At 43.9% G+C, this 20,150-nt stretch overlaps 1 protein-coding gene across 2 annotated transcripts in view; it reads left to right on the top strand.

The window, feature by feature from the left end:
- Positions 1-20,150, top strand: part of RCOR1 (REST corepressor 1) — a 149,524-nt gene that overhangs the window by 38,852 nt on the left and 90,522 nt on the right. For both annotated transcript variants that reach the window (XM_079951910.1, XM_079951909.1), the window contains exon 3: positions 13,074-13,157. In XM_079951910.1, the coding sequence (XP_079808036.1) occupies positions 13,074-13,157 (84 nt within the window). The remainder of the gene's footprint in view (positions 1-13,073; positions 13,158-20,150) is intronic.

Here is a 20,150-nt window from a genome sequence, read left to right as displayed (position 1 = left end):
CCTCCGCGGGAGAGGTGGTCCCGTAGGTACATGTATGCATGGCACACAGATTGTTATACTGTATTGATTTTAGTGAGGCGTGGGGCTCAATTTGAATGCAGGCTTACCAAAGTGCAGGCCCCAAACAGCGATGGAGCTTCATGCTCTGGCATCGGGCGGAGAGCAGGCGGGGGCAGGGCTGGCGTGATTCCCGGGGTGTGGCACGTCGCCCGCAGGGGCGTGGTGTGTGTCCTAGGGGGCGTGGCATGCCGACTGCAGGGGCGTGGTGCCCAGCGTGGGCAGGGGGACCGGGGCGATGGCACCTCACCATGATCGCGCTGCCGGGGGCACTCCCGCTGCACTCCTCTTCCTCCGCCAGTGCCCCCAGATCTCCTTGGGAGCATGTGTAGTTCCTCTTAAGTTTGGAAATGAGTGGATTTTGCTGATGACTAATTAGTAGCTACCCTGCCACATGTAGAATTAGGGGAGAGGAATTCTCCTCTAGAGGAAGTCGCAAGAAACAGTTTGGCCTTTGCAAGGAGGGGAAGGCTATTTTGTGACCCAACACTCTGGTCATTCGTGGGAGTGGGAAACAGTGTGTAGCCAATTGCAGAAGGTTCAGATTTATCTAAACTGGCCTACATTCCCTTCCTTCTGCTTGAGGAAGCACACAGGGAAACCAAGATACTGAACCCCTAATCACAGCAGCACACCAGTTGCTGCTTTTCTCCTGGATTTTTGCCCTATTTTCTTTGTATGCCATTGTCTGACATCCTAGTGGAACATGCTTAACCGCTCAAGAGAAGGCAGGTTGAGGGAAATCCAGCATAGTTACATACTCTCTCAACACGTTTCTGATGAAAATGTGGGTGCCCTAAGGAAAAACAGGACATTCAGGGATCAAATCAGAAACCGGGGATGGCTTCTGAAAATCTGGGACTGTCATTGGAAAATAGGGACACCTGGAAGGTGGGAGATCAGGAAAGCAGCAAGGAGAGAATGGGCCTTCTCTGTCATACCACCTCCTGCCTGGTGTTTTTGCTTTTATCCGGGCATTTGGACAGCAGCAACAATATTGTACTGCTAACTCTTATTGTATTACTGTATTTATTTGCTGTAAGTTGCTTCAGGGCTTCTTCTTTTTAAGTGGCAAATGACGCTTATATTTAATAAACCAAAATTAGCCGGCTGTACACATGAGATCCCAAGCAAGAAAACGGCAGGATTTGGGTCTGCTTTTCCAGTTTGCACCTTGTGAACAACTTCTTCCTTTGCTGATCATTTTACCTAGCACACTTTTTAACCCTCCATCTTTTAAAAAAGTTAAAGCAATAGTGCAGTTAGTGTCCTTTGTAAAAAAAAAAAAAAAAGTCCCTTTCATACTCATACGGAAGGGAGAGAGAGAGAGAGAGAGAGAGAGATTGATTGCTGTATCCTAACCCATTCCTGCAAAGCATGAATTGCAATTCCGCACGCAGCTTACAGTGGAAGGGCAATGATTTGCTAGCTCTAGGAGTTTGCCGATCTGGAAGCATCCCCAGAATTTGCGAATGAGTTGGCTGCCCTCATCCTTTCCCTGCTTTCCGTTGTTGGAGCGAAAGCGGAAGAGTACCATGTACAAGGAAACTGGAGGAGGCGGTAAAGGGAGGAAACAAGCCTCCTCCTCCTCCGGGCCATAGGTACTTAATGTGCTGTACATTATTTGTGGGAGGAATCATGCAGAAGTAAACAGGCTCAGGTTCTGTTCGACTCCTACTCTCTCTTCTGGGAATGACACTAGTATTCTTGCCAGTATATAGAGCCAGTATATAGAGCCAGTGTATAGAGCCAGTATATAGAGCCAGTGTGGTGTAGTGGTTAAGAGCGGTGGACTCGTAATCTGGTGAACCGGGTTTGATTCCCCGCTCCTCCACATGCAGCTGCTGGGTGACCTTGGGCCAGTCACACTTCTCTGAAGTCTCTCAGCCCCACTCACCTCACAGAGTGTTTGTTGTGGGGGAGGAAGGGAAAAGGAGATTGTTAGCCGCTTTGAGACTCCTTAGGGTAGTGATAAAGCGGGATATCAAATCCAAATTCTTCTTCTTCTTCTTCTTGCGTCTTTGCAGCGGTATTTTCCTTGCTGGTTTTGGTTCACATGTAGCAAACTCTGGGTTGGTTTGTGACTGTGTGGACCTCCTGGAGAGGAGGACAGAGTTTCTTTGCTCCTTCCTGTTTCTTTCCGTTCTGTTTTTGGCTGCCATACAGCACTGTGCTAAGCCGAGGTTTGGGCCAGGGGATACGTCCGTAAACCAGTTGTTTCCTTCCCATTCCAACAGAATATGTTCCTGTTAATCGTGTCAGCGAAACTTGTGTTGTTTTGGATCATTCCAAATCCTGGCAATTTGCTTCTGGTGACAGTCATCCTGTGGTCTCCCTGATTTATAAAGAAGATAGAGGAATATACCGCACAGTGAAGAAACCATTAGGTTTTGCCTGCCCTTTGGCAGGTTGGAGTTGAGGTGTTAGCTTTTCAGCTCCTTTTGCTCCGAATAAAGGTATTTATGCTTGTACCGCATCTGATTCCCCCCCCCCTCCTCCTTCTAATGGGTCAACACAGCTACCTGCTCAGTCACAATGATTGATGTTTCAGAGGCCTCCTGGAAATGAGCAATGCCTTCTTAAGTTCACAGATAATAGCATTGTGCTGAGACCCCAGCAATAAACCTTACTTGCGTTTTCTTGCTCTTCCTTTGTCTTTGTTTGTTTGCAGTTGCAGATCTGTGTTGTGCTCCATCCCATTGTGTCACTTTTACGCAGTGATACAATCCCAATTACTAATTCAGGTATTTATTTTTCGTTTGGTTCGTGTGGCTAAAGCAACTTCAGCTAAGAAGGGTACAGGGTTAAAGGTGACTCAGATAAAGTTGGACCAGGGCTTCTCAAGTGTCCACATCAATGTCTTGTCTTAGCTTGGGAGGTTTGTTTATTATTTATTTAAAGCACATCTTACCCTGCTCTTCAGAACAAGAGAAAGTCAGTCCGTGCCCTCAGGCTCACAACCTAAAAGACACGAAACAGAAGGAAAAGAGGGGGAGGAGGGAGGAGGAAAGAAAAGCAAGCGGAGGCACCAGTTGTTAAACCTGCCCCCCCCAAGTGCAACACAAAGTTGCACTTTGTGTGTTGCACAAAGTGTGCAGTTCAAACCAACATTTCCAGCCCCAGTGATAATTACAGTAGTAAAAGTGAAATTTTGTATGGTCTGCACCACTAACAGGAGAGGGATGTGCGGGTGGCGCTGTGGTCTAAACCACTGAGCCTAGAGCTTACCAATCAGAAGGTCGGCGGTTCAAATCCCTGCAACAGGGTGAGCTCCCATTGCTCGGTCCCTGCTCTTGCCAACCTAGCAGTTCGAAAGCACTTCAAAGTGCAAGTAGATAAATAGGTATCTCTCCGGCGGGAAGGTAAACGGCGTTTCCGTGCGCTGCTCTGGTTCGCCAGAAGCGGCTTAGTCATGCTGGCCTTATGACCCGGAAGCTGTACGCCAGCTCCCTCAGCCAATAAAGCGAGATGAGCGCCGCAACGCCCAGAGTCGGCCACGACTGGACCTAATGGTCAGGGGATTCTTTACCTTTACCTTTTTACTAACAGGAGAGGTTCCTGTTTGTTTTGGGTATGCAGTGCAATCTGGAGGTGGGAGACTTGGCTGCTGATAAATATGTTAGGGTGGTAGACAGGAAAAACATATGAAACACTGATATATGCAGTGGATTAGTTAACACCTTCTGAACTGGAAACGGGTTTTTATTGTACCTTTGCCGACTTCAGAGTTCTTGAGCCCCACCCTTATTAATGAAGCACAAAGGGGAGAAAAAAAGTTGTTGCCTTATCTCTGGCCCCAGACAGATGTCTTGAGACAGTTTGGTGCCTGAGGCAGAAAAATCCAGATAATTCGTCTCCTCTCTCCCCTAGTGATAAGAACATGATTGTGTTTTTTCAAGGCTCCCCATTTTTCCAGTGGTCTTCTTCAGCTTGGTGCCCTCAAAATATGTTAGACTTATCCTCATCGGCCCCAGCCAACAGGGCTTATTTATACAATTTTACTGTTTCATTTGTTGATTTATTTTAATGAGTTCATCAAATCTGCATAACGCTTGATTGTAAACAACAACAAAGCGGTTTAGAATAAAAGAACAAGATAAACTGCAAAAACAACATCTATATATGGGGAACTTGCCTAAAGTTGCAATCTCGTGTGCGCTTACTCAGGAGTAAGCCCACTTCAGAGAGCATGATTTTTGACGAATTGTATTTAAATGCTACTAATCTTTTATAAACATTTGTAAGCCTTTAAATTTTTTTTTGGAAAAGTGCAATTTTAAGAGTAAATATCAAAGTATGGCATTTTAACCTTTCTATGCTTTGTAAAGCTTTGAAGATACGTAATGTCGGACGGTGACTGTGGTCTTGTAGTTATTTGTGTCACAAGTGAAACTAAAAAATCGGGGGGGGGGTGTTGGGGAAAGATGGACAGACAGAGGAATATTTATGTGATAATTGGGTATAGATGCGCACAGGAAGTCTTCCAATGCTGCTTAATTTACAGCTCTTTTAATTAAAAAGAACCCACTTGGTATACAGGTTTTGGGCCTGGAAATGCTCCTTCACGTTTTAACAGGCCTACAAATTATACAGCCAAATTGTATATCGGCAAAGGTTCTTCTGGGAAGTCTGGGGAATCTGCTGAAAGACTTGGGAATAAAGTTGATAAGAGAGGAAGAGATGGAGAAGGATTGAATATCCGATCACCTGTGGATCTCTTTTCTTGTAGTGCCTGAAGGACTTGCCTTCTCCCACATTTTTCTTGAGCAGTGTTTTTCAGTCTTTGATATCGTTGGGTCACAGCTCCCATCATCCCTGACTCCTTAGGATCACAAAATTGTAGAGTCACAAGGTCCAATCACAAGGTCCAATCCCAGCAATGCAGAAATCCTGCCCACAGATGGGGAGATGATTACGATTACGTTTATTTGTTGCTTTCGACAATAAAAAAATGATCAGGGCAACCTATTCCAGTAAAGGGCAACACGTAAAAGCAATATAAAACCAGATTTTAAAAAATGCAAAATACGTAAAACACTACTACTACTAGTAGTAGTGGTACTAGTAGTGGTACTAGTAGTACTACTAGTAGTAAAGTCCTGCCCACAGGGTGAATAAAAATCAGTGATTTTTTTAAAATTTAAATCAGATTTTTAAAATTTAAATCAGATATTTTTAAAAAAATTGGATTTTTAAAATAAAATGCTTTTGGAGGAGAAATCTTTCTAAAGATAGTTTTCTATTTAAGTTACATTATATTCCAAAGGCTATTTATCAGGAAATAAGGTTTTATTTTAAGTTTTCCATGTGTGCTAAAACTCAGTCTAAGTTTTTTTTTTTTTTTAAAAAAAAGTTTAATCACCTCAGTTAACAAACATGGATACATATGCTAAAATGTTATTGTTATGGTTAAATACATTGTTTAAATTGTTATTAAGGAAGTGATTATTTTTCTCCTTCCAATAAAGTACAGCAGAAAAGTTGTCCAAATATAAAATGTTAAGTTATTAAACCACACAATAATTTCATAATTCTCGGTCTATGTATTTTTAATAGTATAACCAAATCAGTAATTTTTTATATACAGTGGTACCTTGGGTTACATACGCTTCAGGTTACAGACTCCGCTAACCCAGAAATAGTACCTCAGGTTAAGAACTTTGCTTCAGGATGAGAACAGAAATCGTGCTCCAGTGGTGCGGCAGCAGCGGGAGGCCCCATTAGCTAAAGTGGTGCTTCAGGTTAAGAACAGTTTCAGGTTAAGGACGGACCTCCGGAACGAATTAAGTACGTAACCAGAGGTAGCACTGTAACTGTAAAAACTACTCTGAAAATTTATTACTCCAAAAATGAAACCTTCATCTGGTTGTAAATACTAAGATTACACCTGCAAGAATGAGTCTTTCTGTAAAAAAATGATTTAAATCAAGTCTTACTGACTAGTGATTTAAATCATGATTTAAATTGATTTGATTTAAATCAAATCCACCCTGCCAGCCCACCTTCCTTTAAGATGGGCATCACCATAAGAGGCAACAGTGCTTAACCAAAGCCCTGGGGAAACCAAAGTCAGTAAAAAATGACTAGATGAGCATTCCATTTGAAATGAGGAGGGGAAGGCACCACTTGAAAAGGTCTGTTCCCATGTGGCCGCCCTCCACACTTCCTTCTGGTGGGGCACCCAGAGAAGGGCCTCCAGTGAAGATCAGTTACCTTCGGGGCCCAATTCAAAGTGCTGGTTTAGACATTTAAAGCCTTACATGGCTCAGAACCACAAAACCTCAGGGACCGCCTCTCCCTATATAAACCGACCCAGACTCCATGAGTTCATCATCTGAGACCCTTCTTTGTGTGCCTCCTCCATGTGAGGGTGGCGACAGGAGAACGGGGCCTTTTCTGCATTGGCTCCCCATTTCTGGGATGTTCTCCCCAGGAAGGTTTGCCTGGCGCCTTCATTAAATATCTTTAGGTGCCAGGCAAAAACGTTCTTCTTCAGACTTTGGACTGATTAATATTCCACAGCCTTTAAAATGTGTTTATGGGAAGGAGGGGGTTGTTATTGTTTTGTACTTTTAACTATTTATTTGTGTGTTTAGCTTGTATTTTAATCCTGTGAACTGCCCTGAGATATTCGGATGAAGGCAGGTATATACATCTAATAATAATACAGTGGTACCTTGGGTTAAGAACTTAATTCGTTCCGGAGGTCCGTTCTTAACCTGAAACTGTTCTTAACCTGAGGTACCACTTTAGCTAATGGGGCCTTCTGCTGCCGCCATGTGATTTCTATTCTCATCCTGAAGCAAAGTTCTTAACCTGAGGTACTATTTCTGGGTTAGTGGAGTCTGTAACCTGAAGCGTCTGTAACCCAAGGTACCACTGTAGTCGTCATTATCATCATCACAGCCCTTGAGCTTTTGTGGTCCTGAGCCATACAGGGCTCCAAAGGTGAACTTGACACTCAAACCTCCCCATTCCCCAATATTCAGATTAACAGTAGCTCCGTTCAGGTGTTTCCATGCAACCGAGATGGTGTAGAGTTTGGCAGAAGGGGTTGTGCCATCTGCAAACAGCATATTCTATATGTTAATTCAGCAAAGATTCCATAGATTGCACTGCATTATGCTTTGATGATGCCAACATTTGGGTGCACAGGAAGAGGGATAACTCATTGGTGGCTGCCTACTGAGAGAAAAGAATGAAGAAGCAGCCAGTTTTGGTGACCCCCTTTCCCTCCTGCCCCACATCTCTCTAAATCTGATGTCGCGGCTTTGGGGACTATCCAGAGCCTTTTTAGAGGGGGTGTGGGGTGGTGCAGCAGTCATTGAAAATTGGCTCTCCCCCTCTGTGCCTTTGGATTCTTTCCTGTCAGTGGAAAGTCACCAATGGAGACTACACTAAGAATGAAAAGGTGGAAAAATGCAGTAGCTTTGAAACTGCTTTTATGTTACTGCTGTCTGTGTATTTGCATAGCAAAAGGTGGAAGGAAGCTATCTCGGAATAAATGCCTGATGGGAATGAGCAGCTGCTCCCCCCCCCCCCCGCCCAGTTTTTGCGCAATGAATATAAGTTATCATCAGCATAAGACCTGCAGCTTTGCTGTACATGTGACAGTAAAAAAAAAAAAAAAAAGCTGTCCAATTTAACCTGGCATGTCTGATATTGTGACATTTTAGGAGGTTCTTCGTCTTGGTATTACGCCGTGCTTAGAAGACTTCTAGAATTAAAATCTTAAAATAGCAGTAAATCTGGCTGTGCTTTGAGTACTGTGTGTGCATAGGTGAGCTTGTTCATCAGTAAACTTGAAGTCGTTTTTAAAATGTCAGTTCCAGAATTCACCAAGCTGAGGCTTGATCAACGGTTGAAAGTCCACTGTGCAAAAGGATACAGAGAATGAAATTGAGAGCACTGGTCATTCTGCAGAAAAGGGGCGTTTGCTGGAAGAACTGTTGTTGTTTAGTCATTTAGTCGTGACTCTTCGTGACCCCATGGACCAGAGCACGCCAGGCACTCCTGTCTTCCACTGCCTCCTGCAGCTTGGTCAAAGATCCTTCATGGATCACTGTCTTGCCGTGGCGAAAGGGCTTGAATAACTCAGAGAAGCTATGAGCTGTGCCGTGCAGGGCCACCCAAAATGGACAGGTCATAGTGGAGAGTTTTGACCAAACGTGATCCACCTGGAGCAGGAACCAGCAAGCCACTCCAGTATCCCTGCCAAGAAAACTCCATGGACAAAGACAACAGAAGAACTAGAGATGTACAAAATCTAGTCATGGCCTAGGGTACCCCCTCTGAAAAAAGTTACTCATCTCAGATGAACTTTTAGCTCCCTTAAAATACTTTGTAGCACCCCCAATTCACTTTTAATCCTGCTCTAAGTGAAATTTTGCCTGCAGCAAAATGTTTTGTGGAGGTTCTTGAATTGCAGAATGCCCTTCCACAAGGGAAAAGTTAAAAGTCTCAGAAATGGGAAACACAGTATGTTGGGAAAGGGGTGGAATATGCGGAAATGGATCTAGGAAGAACAGTACAGTGGTACCTCGGGTTACATATGCTTCAGGTTACAGATGCTTCAGGTTACAGTCTCTGCTAACCCAGAAATAGTACCTCGGGTTAAGAACTTTGCTTCAGGATGAGAACAGAAATCGTGCTCTGGTGGCACAGCAGCAGGAGGAGGCCCCATTAGCTAAAGTGGTGCTTCAGGTTAAGAACAGTTTCAGGTTAAGAACGGACCTCCGGAACGAATTAAGTACTTAACCCAAGGTACCACTGTAGTGGTCTTGACTTGGGGAAACATTGGAAAAATCAGTTGGCTGGAACCAGTTACATGATTCAAAAGCCCCTGGTCGCATTAATGCTCCCCCCCCCCAATAGTAAGAGTCCTGCTGCATCCATTATGTGCCATTTAAGTAGAAAATGTGGAATTTGTATATCTTCATCAATCTAGGAGTACTTGTCGTCTCTAGGACTAGATTTTCCTACTGTGCTGATGATGCTCTTGGCATGGCTGAGTTGCAACACACAGGTAGCCACACCCAGTTCTCTCTTTTAATTGGCAGCTCGTTTGCTTGACTTACGCAAGGGCTAGATTTCCTCTTCTGCCTTGTAACCGCCCTAGATAGAAGGAAAGAGCAGATAAGACTTGGAGAACTGCTGTTCTCTCAAGCAGTTTGCAGGCTCTCATTTCAAACATTTTATCAGCCTGTTGTTCTTTGCAGTGAGCAGTGAGGTTTGCGGGAACATAGGAAACTGCCTTATACTGAGTCCCACTCTTGGTCTGCCTCATTCAGTACTGTCTGTATCAGGGGTAGGCAACCTAAGGCTCGTGGGCTGAATGCGACCCAATCGCCTTCTCAATGGTCCGGTAATCAGATTGTTTTTCCATGAGTAGAATGTGTCCTTTTATTTAAAATGCATCTCTGGGTTATTTGTGGGGCCTGCCTGGTGTTTTTACATGAGTAGAAAGTGTCCTTTTATTAAAATGCATCTCTGGGTTATTTGTGGGGCCTGCCTGGTGCTTTTACATGCAAAGAATGTGTGCTTTTATTTAAAATCCATCTCTGGGTTATTTGTGGGGCATAGGAATTTGTTAATTCCCCCCCCCCCCCATATAGTCCGGCCCACCACATGGTCTGAGGGACGGTGGACCAGCCCACGGCTGAAAAAGGTTGCTGACCCCTGGTCTACACTGGCGGACAGCAATTCTCCAGGGTTTCAGACATGAGCCATTCACAGCCCTGCTTAGAGAGGCCAGGGACATTCTGAATGCAGTGCATATTCTTCGATTGAGCTATGGCCCTTCCCACATGGTGAGAAATCATTCTTGCCCAGGAAGGATACCGTATTTTTCGCACCATAGGACGCACCGGACAATAGGACGAACCTTGTATTAGAGGGGGGAGAACAAGAAAAAAAAATCTCCCCCTCTCTGCCCAGCGCCCCTTCAGCGAAGCGGCAGGAGGTGCTGCGCAGAGAGGGGGAGAATTTCCCCCCTCTTGTTTTCCCGCTCTAAAAGGTGCCGTTTAAGGTGCGTTCAGGCGGCTACCTTGGAAGCCTGGAGAGCGAGAGGGGTCGGTGCGCAACGACCCCTCTCACTCTCCAGGCTTCAGGTTCCTTTCGATCTGCTCTTTGGGGCTGACGGGGGAAGCCCACCACCAGCCCCAAAGAGCAGGTCAGGGAGCAGCGGAAAGGCGCAGCGGAGAGGCTGCTGCCATAGTTGCACGTCACTTCTCCAGCTGGGAGAGAGTAAGTGGGGCTTCTTTAGCCCCACGCGGCTCTCCCGGCTAGAGAGGTGGCACGCGGCTAAAGAGGCTCCTGCCATAGCCAGGAGAGGGTCGCGGGGGGGGGGGGGGGCGCGCTGCTTTAGCCCCGGGTGCGCTCTCCCAGCTGGAGAGGTGACACGCGACTATAGAGGCTCCTGCCATAGCCGCGCGTCACCTCTCCAGCCGGGAGAGGGTCGCAGGGGGCTGCTTTAGCTCCGCGCGCGCTCTCCCAGCTGGAGAGGTGACGCGTGGCTATAGAGGCTCCTGCCATAGCTGCGTGTCCCCTCTCCAGCCAGGAGAGGGTTGAAGGGTGCTTCTTTAGTCCCGCGCGAGCTCTTCCGGCTGGAGAGGTGACGCTATAGAGGCTCCTGCCATAGCCGCACGTCACCTCTCCAGCCGGGAGAGGGTCGCGGGGCTATGGCGTCTTCGCTCCATAGGACGCACACACATTTCTCCTTCATTTTTGAAGGGGAAAAAGTGCGTCCTATAGAGCGAAAAATACGGTACTTGCAAAATGCCCTGGGCCCTGGAGATCTGTGGTTAAACTTCTCATGCTTCAGTTTGCTTTACTGAGTTTAGAATCTCTTTACAAGCACCCGTTGATTAGGAATAAATTACCCAGCCTAGGCTCCAGGTCAGGCACATCAGATCTGATGACCTCCAAGCCAAATATGGTGGCACCTTACAGGCCTGAACATATAGAAGCATAGAATTGTAGAGTGGGGGGTACCCTGAGGATCATCTATCCCAACCCCCAACAATGCAGGAATATGCAGCTGTCCACCTCTCTCCATATGAGCCTACCTGGACCCTGAGACCATCCTCTTCAAGACCTTCTTTGCGTGCCTCCTCCATGAGAAGTCCGGAGGCTGGCAACCTGAGAACCAACCTTTTCTGTGGTGGCTCCCAATTTGTGGAATGCTGTCCCAAGGTTATGGAGCCTTCATTATACATCTTTAGGCGCCAGGGTGAAAAAACATTCCTCTTTGACCAGGCCTTTTGGCTGATTAACATCCTTTACTCCTATAAATGTGTTTGTGGGAGGAAGGCGTTTTTTATTGGCTTGTGGTTTTTTGTTCTTGTTCTTATTACGCATTTTGTGTTTTTATCTTGTGCTTTTGTTTTGTAAACCAAGATCTGCAGATGAAGGGCGGTATAATAAATCAATCAGTGCCAATGGAATGCAGAGGAGGGGGTCTTTAAGAGACTGACTCAAAAGGGCTACTTTTATCTACCAACTTCCCTTTCTGAGGCCTTAGGAGCAGTGTCAGAGAGCTTGCTGTTGGGTGTTTCATTAGCAAACATTTCCTTGGTGGGTCCCAGGTCGTTCATGATTGGTTTTTGGGTGTGTGTGCTGCTGTTTAAATTGTTTTTGTGCCGGCATGCCTCCCCCCCCCACTTTTTTTTCCTGAATCATGTTTTTAATTGTCACATTTTTGCTTCTATCATAGCAGTTGTGGAAAACTGCACATTATGCTAAGATCTAAAAGATGGTATGAATAAACAATATTGTGAGCGGACTGAGTTTTGTATAGTTGCCTCTTTCTATTTGTCCCAGTACAGTACATGATTTTTTAAAAAAAGTTCAACGTAAGAATCCTATATGAAGTGTGTAAGTTCTTCTTATGAGACTATTCTTCTTCGGCAGTCATTCGTAGCCGAGTGAGATTGTCTTCCATAAACACGGTGTTAACAAGGAGTCCGTAAGTGATTGTGGAGGCCAATTCTGGATCCACACGTCCTTCCACAATGGGGACATTGGGTTCCCGGCGGGAGTTGATCATGGTGTGGATTTTCCAAGTGTGCCTTCCTCTTAGCACATTTCTCCCTTGCGTCCTGAGTTCGAGTGTCTTCAAAGCCCATGACACTTTTGGTAAAGACTGCTCTCCAACTGGAGTGCTCGTAGGCCAGTGTTTCCCAGTTGTCAGTGTTTTTTAGATTTGCCTTGAGATAGTTGTTAAACCTCTTTTGTTGACCACCAGCATTACTCGTTCCATTTTTAAGTTCGGAATAGAGGAGTTATACTATACATTTATATTTATACTATACATTTAACCCCTCACCCCCCAAAAAAACACCTGGGAGCTGTAGTTTACTCCTCACAGAGCTACAATTCCCAGCACCCTTAACAAACTACAGTTCACAGAATTATTTGCAAGACGGAATGTGCTTTAAATGTATAATGTGATAAAGGGGTATTTGATCACAGACCTAGAGGCCTTTAATGAACCCAATAGAAGCTCTCCTTCTCCTTCAACACCTGATTTAAGATCAGTCTTCAGGGGTAACTGCATATATAAGTTGGCTGGCGCTGCTGGTGTTAAGAACTGATCCAGCTTTACCTGCTGACACAATACAGCCAGACTCCCATTTCTCTTTGCTTGCTCTTCTTTTTCTCTTGGCTAATAGCTGGGGAGAATCAGATAGCAACCTTTTCTGCAAATCCTGCAGTTTAACTCTATAGTGTGTTAGTGTGGGGTTTTTTTGGCATGTTCCCTGAAAGTGCCAAAATCTTAAAGCAACAACAACATTTTGAATTCTGTTTAATCTTCATCTTCAGTTGGGTCCAGGAAAATACTGTCAAGACATAATTTTATTTTTATTTTTAAAATGAATGAAAACATTTCAAGGATTGCGGCTAGGTGGTACACACTTTGTGAGCCTAATTATACAGTTTCTTTTATCGGCGCTTAGAAGCAATAAGATTCCACCTTGCTATTTTATTTTAACGTACATATATGTGTTTTCTTCCAGCTAAACTTGCAAAGCGGTCCCAGGAGAGAGAAAATCTTGGTATGCTGGTCTGGTCGCCCAACCAGAATATTTCTGAAGCAAAGTGTAAGTCTCTGGATTTTTGCTTCCCCCAACCTCCCTACATTTTTAAAAAAAAAGCCTGTTTAAAAAGGCAAATAAAATAAAACACCAGGATGCTTTGTCACTGGGGAGAAACTACAGCTGTAACCTACTTTGTGTTTTCATTGTCCTTTAAGTGGAATTTTGAGTCTGTGATGTAACACAACCTTACGCAAGGTTTTCTGAGGCCGATGGGAGGTGTTGTCAAAAAACCCTGGATGGAGAAAGCATCTTTAATTCCTTCGTTTCCTAATCACACATCTTGTGAAAATTTTGAACGCAAGCTTCCCAGAATTCTCACTAAATTTCTGGATGTGTTCTATGAAGCATTGTGCAAGGATAAGTGCCATTGGCTTTACTGCTTTGGAGAGGGAGGAAGGAAAAAATAATGGCAGCTCAGCTGTAGGAGTAAAGTTTGTTGGGAGCAGGGTCGTCCCTAAGAATAAAGTGGGGAGTAACTGTTCAGAGGCAAGTATTCCTATTCATGCTATTTAGTTAACAAGTTTCCGATAAGAATCCCCAAAAATATCAGGGTGACTGAAAATAAGTTATTTGCACTTTTCTTACTGACTTTTTTTTTTTAAAAAAAACTTTTAAAAAATGTGGAATGGCCACTCAAATTTGCATTATTAGCATAGCTGTCAACTTTCAGATTTGAAAATAAGGGATCAGCAGCCTCACCTGTCCTGGAGACAGTCTATGGGATATCTAACAATCCGGGATAGCAGTGGGAAACGGCGCTGGAATAAGGGAACTTCCCGCAAAAAAAGGGAAGGTTGACAGCTATGATTATTAGCCCCCAAACTAACTAACAGTAGAACATTTGTTTGTTATTGAAAGCATTTTTACCCTCCCTCTTAGTCATAAAGGTTCCTTGAGTGGCTTGCAAAAACTGATGACTTATTCAGGGAGTCATGACACACGAGGAAAAAAGAAGGGGAGGGAAGAGGGAAAAGACAAGCACAAATTACATCTCTTATAACACAGTTCTGTCGTTTTGCCTGTGCGGATACTGTCTTGCCTCCCCACCACATCATATCTGGAAACAGAGCAGGTGACAACATTTGGGCCAGGCAGGAAGGATTGTTCCTGCTACAGAGTTCTTCCTTTGGGCCAGTGGCAGGTGTGGTTGGAGAAGGCCTGAGGCCTTGGTCTGAGGCTCCCCATCATTTTCTCACTCCTTTTTTGCTCTATTTTTAACCTGGCCAGTTGCATGTTGGATGTGCATTCTGTGAGGTTTGCTGTTACCTGGCTACATTCAGATCATCCCAGTATATGCTTGGAAATGGTAATGACTGGCCACTGAACATATTTTGTGAATCTCAAATGATGCCATTAGCGTAGCATTCAGCATAGATTGAGTTAGGTGTTTTCGATTTGTTCAGCCAGGTTGGGACTCCCTTGCAGTGCGGGCTTCTTGTCAGTCAGATTTAGTAAGTAAGTCAGGTCAGCTAACTGACTCTACCTGTAGCTGTAGTTTGTGCACCTTCAAATAACATGGAAAAACTGGGATATACATGAAAAGTAAAAGGTGCCTGTGTGAGAAGGCATTTTCTTCTGGTTTTAATTACCGTATTTTTTGCTCTATAAAGACTCACTTTTTCCCTCCTAAAAAGTAAGGGGAAATGTGTGTGTGTCTTATGGAGCGAATGCAGGCTGCGCAGCTATCCCAGAAGCCAGAACAGCAAGAGGGATTGCTTCTTTCACTGCGCAGCGATCCCTTTTGCTGTTCTGGCTTCTGAGATTCAGAATATTTTTTTTCTTGTTTTCCTCCTCCAAAAACTAGGTGCATCTTGTGGTCTGGTGCGTCTTATAGAGCGAAAAATATGGTATATTTTCACCATATGCTGTTGCAAGGAACATTGTCCAAACACAGAAAATGCTTTGAAGAGTGGCAAGCTTTGCTGAATAGTTCCAACTTTTGAACAGCTTATACAGACACTCATATTTTAAAACAACAACAACATAATTATGATTTATTAATGTCCTTTTTGTATTCTTCAGTTACATTCCGTTGCCTTATCCAACCATGAGGGATAGAACTTTTTGGAAAGTGATTTAAGGCTCTTAGTTCCGATAAGGCAGAAGGAGATTTGCAGCTCTTGTTCTTTATTCTCCTTCCCCTTTATACTTCCACAGGACGAAGCTTTTCTGAGATCTTGTGAAGTTTTGCATCTGCAAATTAGCATGCGTTCTAATTTGAGCTGCTCAGAAAAAAGTGTAGCGCTTATGTTCTCTAAAAGTTGTTACAGTGCGCTTTAGGGCAAAAACTGTTGGTGCCACCTTAAATATAACCAAGACAACGCAAATTAAAAAATAAAATAAAATTGGAACATAAGGAAAGGTGGCAGTCATGACCACATAGGCCCAGGACTTGTCTTTTGCCTTTTCCAAGGAGCTATAACACCTGCCTCCCAAATGAGCAGAAGGCCTGGTCTGTTGTTTTCCTTCCAGTTTTCTATAAATATTATACATCGACTGACTTGCAAGGTTAAATCACGATAAGGCAGAGTAATTTCCCTCAAGAAACTTGTGGCCCCTCAGAAGTTGCTGAACTGTATCGCCCATCATCCCTTACCATTGGTGAATCTGGCTGGGGCTGATGGGAGTTGGAGTCCAATAGCACCTGGAAGGGTACAGCTCCCTGCTCGAGGGCGTCAGAAAAATTTCCAAATCAATCCCCCCCCCCCAGGTGTTTGTTTTTGGGACAAATAGCCTGAGATGAGACTGATTTAATGCAGTGACAGCCAACATAGTGTTCTCCAGAGTTGCTCTCCAAGTTGGACTCCAACTTGTCATTAGCATGGTCTATGTGCAAAGGATGGTGGGAGTTGTAGTTCAACACAAGAAACAACTGTGGACTGCCAAGACTGAGATCCAGTGCCGAGGGCCTTCTGGCGGTTCCCTCATTGCGAGAAGTAAGGTTACAGGGAACCAGACAGAGGGCCTTCTTGGTAGTGGCGCCTGCCCTGTGGAACGCCCTCCCAGCAGATGTCAAGGCAATAAACAACTATTTTACTTTTAAAAGACAACTGAAGGCAGCCCTCTTTAGGGAAGTTTTTAATGTCTGATGCTGTACTGTTTTTAATATTCAGTTGGAAGCCGCCCAGAGTGGCTGGGGAAACCCAGCCAGATGGGTGGGGTATAAATAATAAATTATTATTATTATTATTATTAGACACAATTTGCTGGTCCCTGTACATGAATTTCTGTAATGGCACGTGCAATTCTCTGCATGCATTCTCTGGTTGATTGACCTATCTCCACTGAGGGTAGAAGGCCATACCACCTTGTTGAAAGTCTATAATGTATGTATGTGTGCACTTTTCTGAAGTTACTGCACTTCTCCTGGCTGTAGACTTTTTGTTTGTTGTTGTTGTTGTAAAAAAAATACCCGCCAGGAGCATTTGAAGTGCCACTTTAATGTGCGATGCACAGGGGAGTGTTATTTTGATCAAAGGCTTCTCCACCCACATCAAAAAACTGAAGGAAAAGCGAAGCTGGGAATAATTTACATAGCCAAAGAACATTTTATTAATACCAGGGAGTTCCACTCGGATTTTCTCGCTTCTCTAACTCCAAAACTGGTGGATCTAATCAAATACTAGGCAGTGTTAAATATAAAGGGAACCCATGGTTTGGCGCTGTTACTGCATGAATGATATTTGGGTCCACATGTTTCATCCTCCCCTTGTCTGCTCAGGATCCTTCATTTAGTTCTGGTTCTTGGCAAACCATAGTTTCTTGGGCAAACTGTGGCTTGCTAAGAGCATGAAGCTAAAGGAAAGAAAGGGAGAACGTGGATGCAAAGCTTCATTGATTGCATGCTATCCTGCCATGGTCTGGCATGATGTGGCGGAACCTCTGGCTCACATGTTCCCCCTCTCTTTCTTCCTTGGCTTAATCAATTAAAGTATTTCCTACTTTTGCTTCATGCCTCTATTTACTTATATTATTATTTAAAATATTTATGTCCTGACTGCTTGCTGTGATTCCAGGTTGGTTTACAAAAACGTTATAAAACATACAAATCATAGCTTGTAGTTACAGTGGTGCCCCGCAAGACGAACGCCTCGCAAGACGGAAAACCCGCTAGACGAAAGGGTTTTCCGTTTTGGAGGCGCTTCGCAAAACGAATTTCCCTATGGGCTTGCTTCGCAAGACGAAATGTCTTGCGAGTTCCTGCGGGTTCCCCCCCCTTTCCCCCTTTCCCTAAGCCGCTAAGCCGCTTATCAGCTGATCCGCTAAAAGCCGCTAAACCGCTAATAGCGCTAATCCGCTAAACTGTCAATGGGCTTGCTTCGCAAGACGAAAAAACCGCTATACGAAGAGCCTCACGGAACGGATTAATTTCGTCTTGCGAGGCACCACTGTATATCCAAACTTGCAAATTATTGTTTGAATTATCTCCTGAACCAGGACTTAGCTGGGCAAGCACAAACCATAGCTGTAGTGGTTCAAGGGTAGTAGGGAACCAGGAAGTAACTAAGTGGAAAATTCCCAGAGATGGATCATATAGCACAGGGCTCATTTCCATAGCACCAAACGACACATGTTGGGCAACACGTATTCATATGTAGACAGGTCAGTATTGAATGCGAATTTTTCTGCAGCCTTTTGTCGCACGTGCATTTGGTCGCAAACCTAGGTTTGGTGTTCCTGTAATTTGAAGAGTATTAGGCAAATATCCACCTGTTTGATTGAGCTTTGGTTGAATATTAGTAGTTTGTAATGCTGCAATTCGCAGGGATTCGGGTGGCGCTGTGGTCTAAACCACAGAGCCGATCGGCGGTTCGAATCCCCACAACGGGGTGAGCTCCCGTTGCTTGGTCACTGCTCCTGCACACCTAGCAGTTCAAAAGCACGTCAAAGTGCAAGTAGATAAATAGGTACCGCTCCGGAGGGAAGGTAAATGACGTTTCTGTGCGCTGCTCTGGTTCGCCAGAAGCGGCTTAGTCATGCTGGCCACATGGGGACAAACGCTGGCTCCCACGGCCTATAGAGCGAGATGAGTGCCGCAGCCCCAGAGTTGTCCACGACTGGACCTAACGGTCAGGGGTACCTTTACCTTTACCTTTACTAATGCTGCAATTAAGGAACCATAAATCTTTTCATATCTTATAATTTTAAGGTTGCGGTTTTTTTTTACCTGCACTTTAAAATTATTTTTAAAATAAATTTAATTCAAATATTAGATTCTTAACCTTTATATACTTTTTACTATTTATTAATGTAAAATAGGATAATGTATAAGAGTGTTCTGCATGAATATTGCATAATCTTATCATATATTTAAAATTGTTTCCTCTTTCACGCACTTGAGGAGATGATGGCTTGTTAACTTTGTATTATTTGTTACGATTACTTTATATACTGCTTCACACCAAAACAGGCTTCTGAGCAGTTTACAAGTATAAAAGCCCATGATTCAAGCCTCTTCCTTCTCTCAATCTTATAATTTCATTAAGTTTTGATATTATGCCACTGCACCACACTTTTTTTTCATCTGTGCTTTTAATTACATTGTCATTGTGTGATAATTGTATTGTAGCTTTGCCTTGTGATCGTACAGGGCAGAGCAAACTGAAAATAGTTTTATTTGTTTTATTAAAGACAAAGAAACAGATACTCCTGGTATGTTACTAGTAGTCAAAGAAATGTATTGTGTATCTGAGGCATTGCTGGAGAAAATTTCCCCTGCAGTGTCTTAATCAAATATGTTCATGCTTCCTAACAATGCTCTTAGAACAGCTATAAGGTTTTTTAAAAAGTGGAGGGGGGAACTTAAATATCTGTAGATCAGCATCTCACTCTGTTTGCATTTCATTGTTTCCAGTTGTTATTCTTGAGGTAAGTTGGTTTTCTACTTTACAAGTAACAAGTGCCACAAAGGTCCAGAGTAATTTGACGTAGGTGCAGCCTGGAGCCATTTGGAATCAGTGTGGGAAACTTGCTGTTGGCTCTAGTAGGGTGTACATAGCGATCTGTACTTGGATTTCTGCTAGCGTTGCAACGTTTACTTGACTAAAATTTTTCGATCAGCCAGCAGTTGATGGCTGGGACTGACGGAAGGTCGTAGTCCAAAACATCTTGAGGGCACCAAGCTGGTGAAGCAGGTTGCAGATGATAATTAGTCTGTGTGTTTTTGTGAATACCTTTATATTCAGATATAGATATAGATATAAAGCCTACTTCATTGCAATAACCTTTTTTTGCATTGTGAAGAGTCTCTACCTGTTTTTGGACTACGATTCCCACCATCCCTGACTACTGGGCCTGCTATCTAGGGATGATAGGAGTTGTAGTCCAGAAACAGCTGGAGACCCAAGTTTGGGAAACCCTGGTCTAGAGCAAGATCGGTATAAACTGCTTGAGTTATATCCAATTAAATCATACTCCGGGCAGCGTATGAGATTGTTCCTTTGCTTGGAACCAAAGGTGCAAAAAGCTCTCCCTATTGCTCATGCAATGTGAGACCATGATTTCCATTGGCCTTTGCTGCTCTTCCTCCTCCTCCTCTACAACCTTCCTTGTCACATCCCATATTTTTCGGACGATTTTGGACCCCACCACATACACACCAGCTCGGTGGCAAAGTGGCAAGTCAAAGGGAGGACTGACAAAACAATGGGGTCCCCACTTACAGTTTACATTTAGCATTGTAAATGAATTCTTTTCTGTATTACAGCTGAATTTGTTCTGTATTACAGCTGAATTTGAATTCATGCATTCAAACAATAATATCAGTTTACAGTAGAATGTGGAAAGCTAACCACCATGAGATCTATGGGTGAGGGGCAGTATGCAAATTTAATTAATTAATTAATTAATTAATAAAAAGGTGACACCCAATTTTAGTCACACACGGTGAGGACCCATTGGAGGCAATGGGCAGCAAATGCAGAATTTTATTTTTTTTGGAAAAGTTTTTATTGTTAAAATAATTCAGTATTAATACACGCATATTGTGAATATACA

The sequence above is a fragment of the Podarcis cretensis genome (assembly GCF_951804945.1).
Source record: "Podarcis cretensis genome assembly, chromosome: 1".
Taxonomy (NCBI): domain Eukaryota; kingdom Metazoa; phylum Chordata; class Lepidosauria; order Squamata; family Lacertidae; genus Podarcis; species Podarcis cretensis.
This window is presented reverse-complemented; position numbering and strand designations above follow the sequence as displayed.